The 14689-nt window shown below is 41.5% G+C and overlaps 1 protein-coding gene across 1 annotated transcript in view; it reads left to right on the top strand.

Annotated features, from left to right (window-relative positions):
* The window catches only part of znf407 (zinc finger protein 407), a 154730-nt gene that overhangs the window by 63065 nt on the left and 76976 nt on the right, over positions 1 to 14689 (top strand). Inside the window, exon 5 of the mRNA XM_085290913.1 lies at positions 3448 to 3522. Coding sequence (XP_085147039.1) covers positions 3448 to 3522 — 75 coding nt within the window. The remainder of the gene's footprint in view (positions 1 to 3447; positions 3523 to 14689) is intronic.

The following is a 14689-nucleotide window of genomic DNA, read 5'->3' as shown; positions in this document are numbered from 1 at the left end:
CATGTTAAAGTATCCCTTTGTTACAATAACCATCAAGGCTGATGGCTTGGGCTGATGATGCAGCCCAAGGCAGCAGGACGACAAGCTGAGGCCTTGACCTGGATGGCAGAGGATGCACACACACCAGGGGCAGGGGGCTGATTACAGACTGCCTTAAACAAATGGATTTGCCCCTTTAACATTTAGATATGGGATCTTTCTGTGTGTAAAAGTGTGTGCGTGTGTATGCATGAGAAATTGGGGACTCGTGGTGTCTTTTTGTGAGCAACGATTGCTATTTGTTTGTTTTTGTATCACTATTTGTGCATATATGTGTGTTTGTTCCCTGCTTCCTTATCAGAGCCATTTATGTGTATTAGATAATCACATGGTGAACAGCTAATTGCGATTTTGTAAGTTTGTGTCTTTGGAATTTTCCATTTGTGTATGGTTATTTAGGTTTGCATGTGTGCTTATTGCACATTTATGCATCTTAAGATCCATTTGTGTGTGTGTGTGTGTGTGTGTGTGTGTGTGTGTGTGTGTGTGTGTGTGTGTGTGTGTGTGTGTGTGTGTGTGTGTGTGTGTGTGTGTGTGTGTGTGTGTGTGCAGCCTGTGCCAGGTGCCTCCACAGGGCATTAACCGTCTTGCACTCGTGCCACTCTGAGAATAATCCAGTAAAAAAAGGGGTGAGATGAGAATCTCTCAACATGCCAGTTTAATTTGTACCCCTTGCTATCAAAGAATGCTAATTAAAATCATATTTTGCATATGTCTTGTCTTTCATGCGCATATGCAAATTGCCCCTGTTGCCTTTCAGCACTCTGTAATTAGGTTTATGAAGGACAGCTGTAATACATAATTAACAGAAATGTTTGCAAGCTCTTTTTTTCTCCACGTCTAAACACGACGACTTAAACAAGCACGCGTGAAGTGTTCCAAGGCCGTGCTATTCTCTCAAATGTATTGATTAATTCTTTTAACCCCCCCCCCCACTCACCCACCCTCTCAGAAATGTCTTAATTATGCTGTTTGTTTATTTATAGATGATCGTGTCAGTCAGAGGCGCTTCCAGTGGGCCAGAGAGGCTCAGCATTTTGATCTTGCCATTCTTGCCGATTGGAGCATAGAGGATTTAGTCATACATTTGCTCCCAGTTTAACTCCAAGGCAGCATTCTGGACAGATGGATGGATTGAGTTAGAGCGGATTGAGAAAATCTTGAGTGATGATAACGAGGCAAAACAGTGGAACATGTTTGAATATTTATGTGGTAGTGTTAGTTAGAGTCGGCCTCGTGGCCTTGATGACGGACGGGACTCTGGGGCCATGATGGGATGGAGGACATAGCCGTGTGTGTGTGTGTGTGTGTGTGTGTGTGTGTGTGTGTGTGTGTGTGTGTGTGTGTGTGTGTGTGTCCAGATGTTGGAGGAGCTGGGGTAGAGTGGGGTAGTGACATAATTAGTGAAATAATTATGCTTTTGCTTCATGAGAGACTGAAAGCTTCAAAAAGGTACAAACGGGCTAGCTGAAGAGAAAATAGAATGATGTCCTTGCAAAGAAATGAAAAGTGAAAACATCCATATGAAGAAAAAAGAAATTGGGAGGAGCGAGACTCGGGGGAACCAAGCATGTGCAGCGACAGTGCCGACCACATGACTGTTGGTTCAACTCCCGCTGCCTCTTTTATGTAGCTCCTTCCTCAGCTCTCAGATGTGGTCATTGTCTCTCAGTTGCACAGTAATGGGAAGTGATGGGTGCTAAATGAAAAGGCCAGGGGATGAAAACACTGGTGAAGCTGCTTGGATGTCAGAGTAGTTAGTCTTGTCATCCGTTCATTATGTTTTCAGATTCTGTTTTGGAGACACGGTAAACTCAGGGCGCTCGACAAAGTCAGTACATTGTGGTCACTGTCAGACGACAGCACCCTGGTATGTTTGAGTGTGTATGCGTGCTACTGCAAGTACTGCAGATACACAAGCTTATAAATCCTCGCATATGTGTACACATTTGTGCCACACATTTATGTACAGCATTTTGAACAGTTCACCTACAGCAGTACTTATTTACCCAAACCTGTTTATTATCAAAAACTACATATGTAAGAGAAGGATGGGTTCATGTTGTCTTGCAGTTATTTAAAACAGTTGGAAAACAGACAAGCAAAAGACAATCCCTCATAATAAAGGGAAAAATAGATTACCAAAACAAAGACTTTGCAAGGACATCATTCTACATAACTATTATGTTTCAGTTGAGATATTATTTTTAGGACACTTCTGTCTTACTTCTGTGGTGTTTTTTAGCCTTTAATGAGAGAGGGCAGTGGAAGGAAGACGGGAAAGGAGGGCGAGAGAGAGCAGGGAAGACACGTAGTAAGTGGCCTCACATTGGCCCAGTAGTTTAGTTTAAATCTGCACATCAGAAATAACATTTCACAGTGAATACTATGTGAACTGTGAACATTTAAAACTTGTTGCGCCTCTGGCAACACATAGTACTAAAGCCTTTAATGTTAAAACTGACAGTTAAACATTGACAACAGAAAATGCACACAACAGGATTTGCTAGAATTCTTTTTTATTAAGTTCAGTACACCAGAGTCAGTGGTCTGACACATGGACACTGTTAGAGTGTCAAGAAAAGGTTTCTTAGCACAGTCTACTATTTTATACACTCATTCTTATATATAGCGCTTTTCTACTCTCCCGGAGTACTCAAAGTGCTCTATACAACATGCCACATTTAGCCAATCACTTTTTTCTAAGCTTTTTAGTGCTTCCTGACTAACATTCATACACATACTCCAGTGGATGCCTCGAAGAGCAACTTGGGCTTAGTATCTTGCCCAAGGATACTTGGCATGCAGACCGGAGGAGCCAGGGATCGAACCACTAACTTTCCGATCAGTAGATGTAGATGACGTGTTCTACCTCCTGAGCTACAGCCACAAGTATAGTTGTCGGTTTGATTCGGCATGGAAAGGCAATGAAAAACTCCCTTTTTTTTTTAAATGCCATGCTACCTGCAGTGGTGACCCCTTGTGAATAAGGGAGTAGCTAGCTAGACGATAAGATGATAAAAACAAAGAAAAGAACAGGGTGACAGGAGTGGCATCCATTCTCTGTAAACTCTTGAGATGGTTTTGTGGGGAAAATCCCAGTGGATCATTAGTTTCTGAAATATCGGCTCGTCTGGCACCACCAACCGTGCCACTCAAATCACTTTTCTTTCCAGTTCTCAGTTTCAGCAGGTCATCTCAACCATAGCTGTATGCCTGAATTCACAGTCACTGGCATGCGATTGGCTGATTAGATGTTTGTATTAATGAGCAGTTGGAACAGTTGCCAGTGAGTGTATAAAGGTTTCCACGAGTGCTGATTGGTTCGAATGTGTTTTTAAAGTGGCATAAAATTTCGTTAAAACTCCTTTGTTAAAAGTATGGCATTGTGTTTTTCGTGTATTGCAGGTGGGCCTTTGTTATGAAGAAACACCTCAGCACCCATCTGCTGGGAAAACATGGAGTTGGACAGCGTAAAGAGAGGTAAATTAAACACATGCAACAGAATTTTCCACACATCATGCTCAGCTTTCAGTTTGGTAGAAAAATTAATTATTTGGATCGCGTGCAGAACGGTTTCTGCGTGTTCCCAACTTTCGTGCATAACAACCTGTCGGCAAATAAAGAAGTAAACCTTTTTAAAAAGTATTTCTTTACCTGGTTCTCCAAGCATCTGTGTTTTTGAGAAATGAAAGTAAGCAATACAGAAGGCAATTAATTCTAGATGGTGGAGGATGACTGCTACAACCCCGGTGGAGGCCTGCAAGCTTTTAAGCACAAAATTTTCCCACAAGTTAAATTTCAAGTTAAATATAACTTGAGATCCTCCCTTTCCCTAATGAGTTAAATGGCTTTCACTCATTCTGTCTTCCTCGCTCTCTTGCTTGCATCCCTTTCTTCTGTCAAACTTTATCTGGCTCTCTCCCTCATCTTACTTTCTGCTCTCCCTCTTGAATTAGAGATGAATGATGTTTCTTTTACCATTTCTGTCTGTGCACGCGAGTGTGTGTCTCTGTGTATGCGCAATGTCTCCCGCTTGGCCCTGTCTATCAGAAACAGAGCCCTGCTGTCTGCGTGTGTGTGTGTGCGTGTGTGTGTGTGTGCGTGTGTGAGAAAACGAAAGATGAGGAGATGAAGTTGTGAAGCCCCCCCTCCACCCTGACAAGTCAAAATGAGACGTTAAACACCTCTCAATCTGTCAAGCAAGCCGCTAAAATAGAAACAGACCCACTTTTTCATTACTCCGCAACCAAATTGATACTTTTGACAACGTGCAGTATTAGATATGACAAGTGGCTTCAGATATGGAAGTAAGCATCCCGACCAGATGCCTCTCCATCTCTCAGACATTATCATCTAAATTCCTACTGTCAGCTGTTCATCTGGATTAGATGGAAACAAATCCTCATATCCTCAACTGCTTCAAGTCTCTGTTTCATCCACATTTGTTTTTTTTGTTATCGTAACCTTTATTTATCCAAGGTCTGTTGACAGAACTCCATGCTTTTTCTTATGTAACAGTATACATACATATGGCCTCTCAGTTACATACATTTACATATGTGACTCGTCCACTACAACCATGTATCCTGATGTTTGCCTTACAGGGAACTTGAACCAATTAACGTGGGGTCCAATATCTTTTCTACACTTGCCACATGTCCACTGAGAAATGAATGAAAAACAGGATACAGATACAAAAAGGAGATTCAAGAGTACCCCCAGTTTTGCTTTTCTAAAAGGGTTAAATCTTGTTTTTGCTGCGACAGATCAGATGTCTCTCCTGTTTACATTGTCAAACAGCAGTCATATAATTTAACATCTAAAGAAATCATTTTTAAAAAAAGGACCAAAGTTAAGAGACATAAAATAAGAGAGTTTTACAATCTACATAAAGAGAAAAGACAGAGGTAACAGGCATGCATGAATAATGTCGGACCATCTGCCGTAACCTGAGGTACTGGTGGGCTTGATAGAAAATTCAGAGATGAAAATGGCAGTTTCAGTACTGGGATGGCATTTTCCCAGTAAATGCAAACAATGCTGTAATTCATGCAAGTTTTTCTTCATTTTTAAACAACTTTTGAAAAGGACTTTGCTCAGAAAATTCTTCAGACTTCTCGTTATTTGATCAGAGTAAAGTCTTGATCGCTGTCTAGACTTCTTTTCAAAAACTATACTTTCTCCACAGTAATGGTAACAAGAAGTATCGCCTCTGAAAAATCACGTAAACATTTATTAAATCAATCACATTTGCTTTTTAGCGTCTTGTCTACAAGGCCAACTGTGAAAGCAAAAGAACTATGTCTTGTTGGCCAGACTGGGTAAACTTCATATTTTTTTCCCCATCTTTGCTTTCCTTTCATGTCTCAGTTTATTTCTGATCTTTTTTTATAACATTTATAAAAGAGATCAGAATTTATCATAACTTAAAAGGCAAAGTTTAACATCCAGACTGCGGAAGCGATTGCTGGCCGTGTCCAACTTAAATTCAGCTTTGCTACCACAATAATATTGGACTTATACATGATTTGTAATTTAAAAAGATCACAACAAAAAACAGAAAACTACACCTGATTTAAATATGGAAGATTTTCCTACTAGTTGTTTCCTGTGTGCTTTGGTACCACACAGCTTCAATTTTTAGATTCCCATTCAGTCCCATTCTGACTTGAACTTGTGAGTGGCACAAATTTAAAAGAGAGACCAGCCAGATTTATAAACAGGTATGTTTTGTGCATGAAACCTGGTATCTTTTTGAGTATACTTCTTGTGTCCCCCACATTAGTGACTTCTTGATAGTTTGAAAAGACTCCTAAAACTCATGAAAGCATCAGCTTTCAGGTTTTGAATGTTTGTCATTATTAAGATGAACTTTATATTTAGTTGACCAGCACTAGGCTAATGGTTTATCTATGTCTTACTTTTGCCCCCAAATGCAACAAGGCCCCGTGCTAATTTGTGCTAATGCTTAATTTCAGCGTTTCGAGCTGCAGTTTGTGGAGAAGCCGCTAGAGGATGTCTTCAGACACAAGTCAATCCCAATAGACACCAGTGTTAAAATGCCCTACTATAAAAAGCTTTAAAAAGTATGTTAACAGTCTGATAGTCCCAGAGCTAGCAAAATTTAAGGTTTGTTTGCTTCAACTGAAAGATGTAGCGGCACAGTCAGCTGTATAACAGCCAATAATGGTCGCCTAGGCCTCACTTCTTCTAATTTGAGTCATAAAACTGGACCTCCTGCCCATGTTGGAGCCTTTTGGAGGATTATCAGTGGAGCCAACTGACAAATAACATGACGTGCTGTACAGGACAGGCCAACCACAAAGTTCTTCAGTTTGACATTTGAGAGTTCTTCTGTTATTTTGGTATTCTGTTACTTAGCATTGATTAGCAGATATGCACACTGTGGATGCACCTCCACCACGCTAGCTAGTGTTAGCTGACTTAGCACCACCACCCTCTCATCCACATGTGGCCACTTGTCATGCCAAACACTAACATGGCAGTGACTGGAATGATAATATTGATACTTTTAAATGAGCTGGAGTGTGTTTAGCTTAAGAGATAGGAACAAGAATAACCTACATTTTGCTGAACTCTAAAGTATTATGCCAGATATCATCACATAAGCACACACATAAATTAACATATACTGCACCTATATTAACATATGTGTAGTAAATATTTTAGTTATGTTAATGGGCAAGTGCAAAGAAAGTCTTTACTTCCACTTCTACCAGCAAAAGCTCATTCTTTTATCTCTTATTTTCTCTCATTGTTTGTTGCACTCCTTTTAAATATGTGCAGACGTGCGCACAGCCGCCCTCACACACACATATGTACACACACACACACACACACACACACACACACACACACACACACATGCACACTTAGACGGAGGACGGCCACAAGGTTTGTTCTATTTAAACCTGTAAAGCACGATGTCATCATTTTTCTGACAGTCCCGCAGACAGAATTTATCTCATCATTAATTAACCATCATATTTCTAACACAGTGCAGCTTAATTAGCACAAGGTCATTGGGGAGGGCTTTTTAAGTGGAACAAATTTGGGCAAGTGTAAGAGAGGAGGCAGAGGATGGAGGACGGAAGAGGGAGAAGGAGTTGAGAGGAGATAGAAAGAGATGGGATGACAAAGAGACAGGCAGAGAGGGAGAGATGGTTTGGGCTGACCTGACAGTGCTGCCTTGGTGATTGATAACTGCACTGGTTTTGAAAGCCTAGACCTGGAGACGAGGACAGTAGCTGAGGGAGAAAGAAAGACAGGGAGAGGTAAAGGATGGGGACTTGTGCACGTGTGTGTGTGTGTGTGTGTGTAGGGGTGGGTATCTGAACCAGCAACTGGGGACTAGGGGGGTGGGGGGTGAGAGGCAATGGGGGTTGTTGGGGAGAGCCAATTGCAAACATATGCTGGCTGGCAGGCGGTGGAGAGATGGATTGCAGTGGGACAGTGTCAGAGAGGCAGTTTCATCACCATCTCTACAGCCCTGTTCACCAGGTATTTTTAGAACACTGGGGAGATCTGTTAGTCAAAGGAAGAGAGGAGGAGGAAAAGACCTGAGTAGCCGACGGTTACACCGGGTCCCACTTAGCCAAATCTGTCTGGGATCTCAAACGCCAAGTTGTTTTGCGGGGGTATCTGTGAGGAGGAGTTCTACTGATGTGAATTTTAAGCCTGACATTGCCGACAGTTTTTCGTATCACGCTTCTTGTGAAGTTCAACATCCAATCTGTTTGGCCTCCTTCGGATCAAAGAAATTTGGAAGCTGGCAGTTTCAGTGAAGTGTAGATGGCTTTTCCTGTTTTCTAAATTGTTAATATGAAATTTAAGCTGAACTAAAAGTGTATAATAAGGATCACTACAAATCTTCTTGTCATATGGAGACCACTTTCTTTCCCTGCTTCTGACCCAGGGTTGAAGATGACGGAACAACACAGAAAACCCATACACATGAAAGGAATATGTAGATCTAAATGATTTTTTTCATATGAAGAGTTATAAATAGAAATTATGCCGATACCTCTATGATATTCTCTTTTCCTCTCTCCTCTTTCCTTACCATCACGTCCTACTAATGAATGTGTTGGGCAGCGGTGGGCTAGCAATGGTCAGATCTGACTTAATAATAAACGGCTAATATTAGACGCTTATATTGTTCTAACCCCAGTGGGGAGAAAAAAAATGAGGAAGATGAATTGGAGGGGAGGAAGGGTGTGATGACAGACTCCCAACTATCTGACAGGTTCTGGGCGAGAGAGAAAGAGAGAGCGAGATAGAGCCTGAACTGTTATAAAGTGACACAACTAGGTCTTCGTCTCAGTCACACCACTACTCCTCACTGCAGGCATCGAGCGGAGATGAGGGCTTTTTGTCCTTTTATCTGCTCGTATGTTTGCGCTTTCTCAAAGAAATATGCTTAGGAGGACCACGTGTCCTCCCAGTTTTACAATAATCTGGCTGCACGGTGTCTGACTTAATAGCTCGCAGTCATCTCAAAAGGTTTACATTGTAATATTTTGCATTACAGCTCGGGATGATAATAAGAATTTGTTTCTTTTCTTGCGCCCACTTGTAATATCTCACTGAGTTGAGTTATCCGTGTTCCTCAGCCCATTTTCATCTGAATACATAATCTCCTTTATTCGGTTAACGGATGCAGGGTCTGAGCAAGCCTAGTGGGAAAAATTATTGCAAAGTGTCTGAAATGTGTAAAAGTATCCCTGCTGGTTTTGATTTTGATTTAGTTTTACACATCAAAAATGCTCACTCACAGGAGAACAATAGAGTTATCCTGATTATGAAAGCAGCTAGAATCTGGAGAGGTTGCAGTCATCGGTTTTGAGTGTTTGGTGTTGACTAGTACAGCAAAGACTAACAGCCCCTGAGGAGAAACATGGAGGGACAATCACATTTGAAGTCAGTAATGAATAATGAGCATCACATCTTTTAAGTAACAACCCTGATACTTTATATATGAACAAGTGACTTCATACTGGAAATGATTTCTGTATATATGTGTGTTTCAAGATTTTTAAGGGAACTTATCTAGGACTGTTTAACACAGTGCAATTTCTTTTCCCTTATTCTTTATTGTTGTTGTATATTACCCTCATAAACTTGGTGAACCTCTCGGTGTGTTCTCTGTTGTTCTGTGGGGTCTGCAAGCACCTTAAATCCACCCTTTAATAACAGGGGAGTGGCTCGAGAGCGTGACAGACAGCATCGACCTTGACTCAACTGCTTGTAATTAGTTCTTTGAAAACAGGGTGCCAAAAGACTACTGACCTGTCTCGCATACCTGTTTTCGTAGGTAATTGTTAAAACGCCTGCCATTTTCACGCTTGTAATAATAAACTCCTTGAACTAATACACTCATCACTCTTGAAACAGCAGTGCTGACAACCCAGAAGAAAGATATATTTGTTTTAAGTAGATGGGGTGGGGTGGTGGGGCTGTAACACATGATACAAGCAGCTGGAGAGAGTGATTTCAGTGTTTTGGGAGATTTCTGATCGCAAGTGCAGTTGCTATTTTTTGTTTCTCCTAGCACTGCTGTATGTCTGTGCCAAATATGCGGGTGGTAAAATCCCTCCGAAGGAAACAGGTGAAAAGGCATGAACAACAATCCAGAAATAGCTAGCATGATGCATGCAGGCCAGGTGTGATGACTAACAAAACGAAGGCAGGGATATTCAGAGCATCCAGCATTACATGACTGCAGCGAGACGTGTGCGGAAAATATGCTATAAATTTATTTGTCCCACTTTTTTTTCTTATTTTTTTGCATTTGTAATCGGTGCATATTCTGATGTGTAGAATAAAATCAGCTGTAAAAATACCACACAGTATCGGAAGTGGACAGCAATTCCATGACGTTATTTTAAGCTTTGAAAATTGACCTGATGTGTCGGTGAACCACTATTCTACTCTAGATAATGCACTGAAAATATTTTTCTATGTTCACGTGACAGAATTGATACATAATTTGCTGTGCCAGGGGCCAAACTTGGCCGAGCAGGCATCTGGCTTCGGGGGTGCTGGGCTCCGGGCTCGCAGCCGCATCCCAGCGTGCCATGCAGTGCGGCCATATTGCCCCTACACAGAGGGCTGAGACGGTCCAGCCTGGAATCGGGGAGCGGGGGCGGAAGAGCCCTGCCTAGAGCCAGCATGGTGGCAATATGGACCGCACGGAGCATGCAGGGGTCAAGTCACACAAAAGCCACGAACCAGTGTGTGTATGTGTGTGCAAGGGCATGTGCGTATTTGTGAGAGGGGGAGGAAAAGGAGAGAGTTAGTGGTGTGATGGGGAGATAAAGAGTAGATAAAGACAACCCCTAATTCATTAGAATAAATCCTTTCCCTTAATTATTGATAATGAATCTGCTCTTTAATCTTTCTCTTTCTTCCTCCCCTTATCTGCCTGTGTCAGCACTTTGCCTCTCTGGTTTGGTGTTGGGTGGTAAGGCCTAGTTTTCAGCCACCCAAGGGCAGCAGTCAATAACATCCTGTGCTGCTAGTTGTGTAAGCAGGAATGTAAAAACAGCATGAAGAAGCATGGAAGAAAAAAACAGCAGCAAGGTCTTAACTTAAAAGTAGTCAAGGATTTTGAAATATTCTTAAGCATCCCCCGGAAAAAAAAAAACCAAGTCTGCTTTTTCTTCTTCTTTAATAATATGAAAATGGCATAAAAGAATCACAATAGACCAACATTCAATGCAATGTACTTCTCAGTCCAATTTCAGTGAACTGAAAAAGAAAAGGCTCAATTTTCCCAGAGGTCTGTGCAGTCCACATTTCCTGGCGAGGTACTGGCAAGGCCTCACCGACCCCCAGATCACCTTTGTGTTTGCTGGCTGCTTGTTTGAACAGCAGCCAGCGGACAGCTCCTCCCTGTTTACCCTACTCAATATTTCATGGAGAATGAACACTCGCAGAATGAGGGATCGCGTTAATATTGCTGTTAAAATTAAGCGATAATTAAAATTTGTTAGTTTAAAAGCCATCGCAGTCTATAAAAGTTTGATTACTGGAAAATTAGGTGCATTAAGTTTTTATGGGTTGGCCTGTGCTATCGCTTGGGAACGATTTTTATGCACTTGTCATGGGCATATGGTGCAGAATTGTGTGTGTACGTGTGTGTGTGTTTGTAGGGGTGTGAGAGAGGCATGTTGCTTCTCTGAAAAGCTGACACAGTTTAATGCTAAAATCTCTACCCCTTGTGGTCTTACTCAACATTAGTTAAAGCCCAGTAATGCCAATGCTTGAGAGGCACTGCCGTGACAAAATGCCAATTATAAATTTAAGCTGGTGTCTTCAAGCAGAGCGGTCAGAGGTCGTGCACGCTGTAGCCACTTTATGGGTATCAATGCTGTTACATCAGCGCTTCTATAGAGGCTGTGTGTTGTTGTTGGTCACTCTAACATCCAGCTCCTTGTCGCAGGGTGCAGCGGGGTCCTATCGACTCCTATTACTAATAATAATTATAGTTAGGAGTCGACAGCTCGTCCAAGAGTTGGAAGCCACTCGTCATGTCAGAGCGGCGTGACCTTGACTTGCAGAATTAATCTGCAGCAGTATTTCATCTTCTCATAACAACACCTACCTCATCTGGGTAGTGCAGCGCCGAGAGTCCCTCCAACTTTTTAAGTTTTCCTTTCCCTAAGAATGATGTCACCCACTGCTGAAGCCCAAGTGACATTACTCAACCAGACAAGAACAGAGAATGTGCACAGTTCACCTTCGTATTCATTTCACATCCTGTGGCAGAAAACCAGGCAGTTATTCAGTGACACAATTGTGCGGCTAACTGTTGACAGCGGTGGACATTATGCACAGTGGGACAGTGGAAAAACTGGGCTGTTGCCAGCCTGTTTTTCTTCTCTATTGAAACATCAGACTGTCATAGGAGAAACGGATGTTGCCAGGCATCACTAATGAACCAATTAATCAATGAATTAGCTGAGCAGCGATTAAATTAATGTAAGCTGGACGGGCAAGCGGCAGTCGTGGATATATCCTGGGGAAGGTGATTAACACACACACACACACACACACACACACACACACACACACACACAGAACAGGCAGCGATCAACAAGGCCACTATTAAGTTGGACAACTTCCTGAACTTTTCTCTTTTCAGCTAAATATGGAACTGCTTAATTCATTTTATTTTTTATGCGGACTCGAGAATTATTATATTTCCCCTTGTGACTGCACGCTGATGCTATTATGCTGTGAAACATTTTTCAGCAGACATTGCCATTTGTGCTTCAATGTATCATTTGTGTGTAGCTTTTTATCTCTTTTTCTGCCTCCCTATAACATGTTCTAAAGGCTAAGCAACACTTGCCAGTACGTCACAGTTAAGCTTAATAATACGTGAATCTCTAAAATCTTAGATTGTCAGATAGATCAGACTTTTACTTAGTGTAAGTAAAATGATAAAATGATACTCAGGTCCTTACTGTAATTCATCAGACTTTTTTTGCTAATCTAAATGCTTAAAGAATTGCTCATGTTTGCATTTTACTACAGATACTCGTGTACCCTGAAAAAATACCTGTTCCACACTCACTGATATAAGGCCTTAATGTACAATAGACTTGATGCAGTTTTGCAGTTTTCCTGTGTGAGCTGTATTTAGATGTTGGGCATCTTATAGGGCATAGTCTGTACCTGTTTATAAAAGATAGGCAAATTCTGAGTCTTAAGAGTAGTGAACACTAGGCAAAGTGTCTGAATCCTGAAATCTTTTTTGGAATGGCGAAGTGACCCTTCATTTGTTTACATTTTGTTTCCAAGGAGCCAGACTTTCTTGTAATTATTTTAAAATGATCTTGAGCTACAGTTTTCCAGGTTTTCTGATGGTCTTTCAAAGTTTGGACATTGGCTGCTTTTTCACTCATTTCAGCCCTGTCCTTATACATCACAACTTTAAGGATAATGGCATCACGGGGGTTAGCATTATTGCCACACAGCAAGAAGGTCCTGAGTTCAATTCCACCATCAGGCTGGGGTCTTTCTGTGTGGTGTTTGCATGTTCTCCTTGTGTTTGCGCGGGTTCTCCCTGGGTACTCCAGCTTCCTCCCACAGTCCAAAAACATGCAGTAGTGGGGATAGGTTAATTGGTCAATCTAAATTGCCCATAGGTGTGAATCTCTGAGTGAATGTGAGTGCAAATGGTTGTCTGTGTCTCTGTGTTAGCCCTGCGACAGACTGGCGACCTGTCCTGGGCGTACCCCGCCTCTCGCTTTATGACAGCTGGGATAGGTTCCAGCATCTCCCCTGGAAAGGATAAGCGGAAGCGAATGGATGGATGGACATTTTTTTATTAAGTCATTTAACACTAACATATGAATAAAAACAACAAAACAAAATACCTTATGCAAGAGATGATCCAGTGTCGTATCCACACACAACAGACAACTTAGCAAAGAAAGTGAAAGAAATTAAGTTGTATCATTAGGCGCTTTGTTCGTAGCAGACTGTCGCAAAAATACATGATTTGTTCCAATTTCTTTAGCTGAATCTATGAAAAATGCCAACGCTAACGAAGTCTGACGAAATAGTATTTTTGGACCAACAAGGTGATTCCCAAACAACTATTACCTGGCAACTTGGCATATATCAACATAGTGTGCAGTGTGTCCTTAAAATAACTTGAGGAAACAGTCTCAATGGAAGGGTGGCTGTCAAGATGCTATTATTAAGGAAGGAAATGGGCAAAAAGCTGATGTGTGCCTAATTACACAAGAGCTGGACTGAAATCAGTGGAAACTGGTCTTAAGGAGTGATGAAACACTCCTCGTCCTCTTGGTTCAAATTGTCATAAGTTTGAACCAAAAGGATAAGTACAGAGGAGAAAAAAAGAAAAAAGAAAAAGCTTTCAAACTTTGATGCACCATGCAGTACCATCTGGAAAGCATCTGATTGGCAGCGGCTCCATTCTTCTGCATATTAATGATCCCAAACACACCGCTAACGCAGTAAAAGCATACATGGAAAGAAAAACACACAATCGAACACTGTCAGTCATGGACTGGCCCCCCCGGAACCTGGACCTCAACATTATTGCAGCAGTGTGTGATCATCTTGATACCAAACAGAACAAAAGTCAGCCAGCATCCAAAGAAGAACTTTGAATCTCCTTCAAGAAAGCTTTCCTAAAAGAGTTGAGGTGTTTTGAAGAATAAAGGTGGTCATACCAAGTATTGACTTTAAAGCATATTAGAACTCTACAAACTGTTCTTCGCTTATATGCTATATGTCAATGAATTGCTGTATCTAGTTCCAAATTTTTCTGGGAAAATATAAAAAGATTAAGACGGTTATAGAATACTGTTTTGTTTTGTTTTTGTTGTGTGTTTTTTTTTTTTTTTTAAGAATGTTTTTTTGCCATAAAAATTAGCATCCCAGTTACTAATAGATGCATCTGGGTAACCAAGCTTTACTTCATTGTCCTACTATTGTCTTGTTTAAAAGACCAGGGTGGGGAAGGCCAAATTCCCAAACTTGCTTCAAGGCAGTAATCCACATAACAGCAGTCAATGTTATTGCGACAATGGCCATCTTCAACCCCCCGTCCCCCCCCCGTCCCCCCCCCCCCCACCCACCCACCCAC

This window comes from Mchenga conophoros, linkage group LG11 (genome assembly GCF_057382185.1).
Source record: "Mchenga conophoros isolate Kocher_MC1m ecotype Shallow Benthic linkage group LG11, M_conophoros_male_GT1.1, whole genome shotgun sequence".
NCBI classification, from domain to species: Eukaryota; Metazoa; Chordata; class Actinopteri; order Cichliformes; family Cichlidae; genus Mchenga; species Mchenga conophoros.
This window is presented reverse-complemented; position numbering and strand designations above follow the sequence as displayed.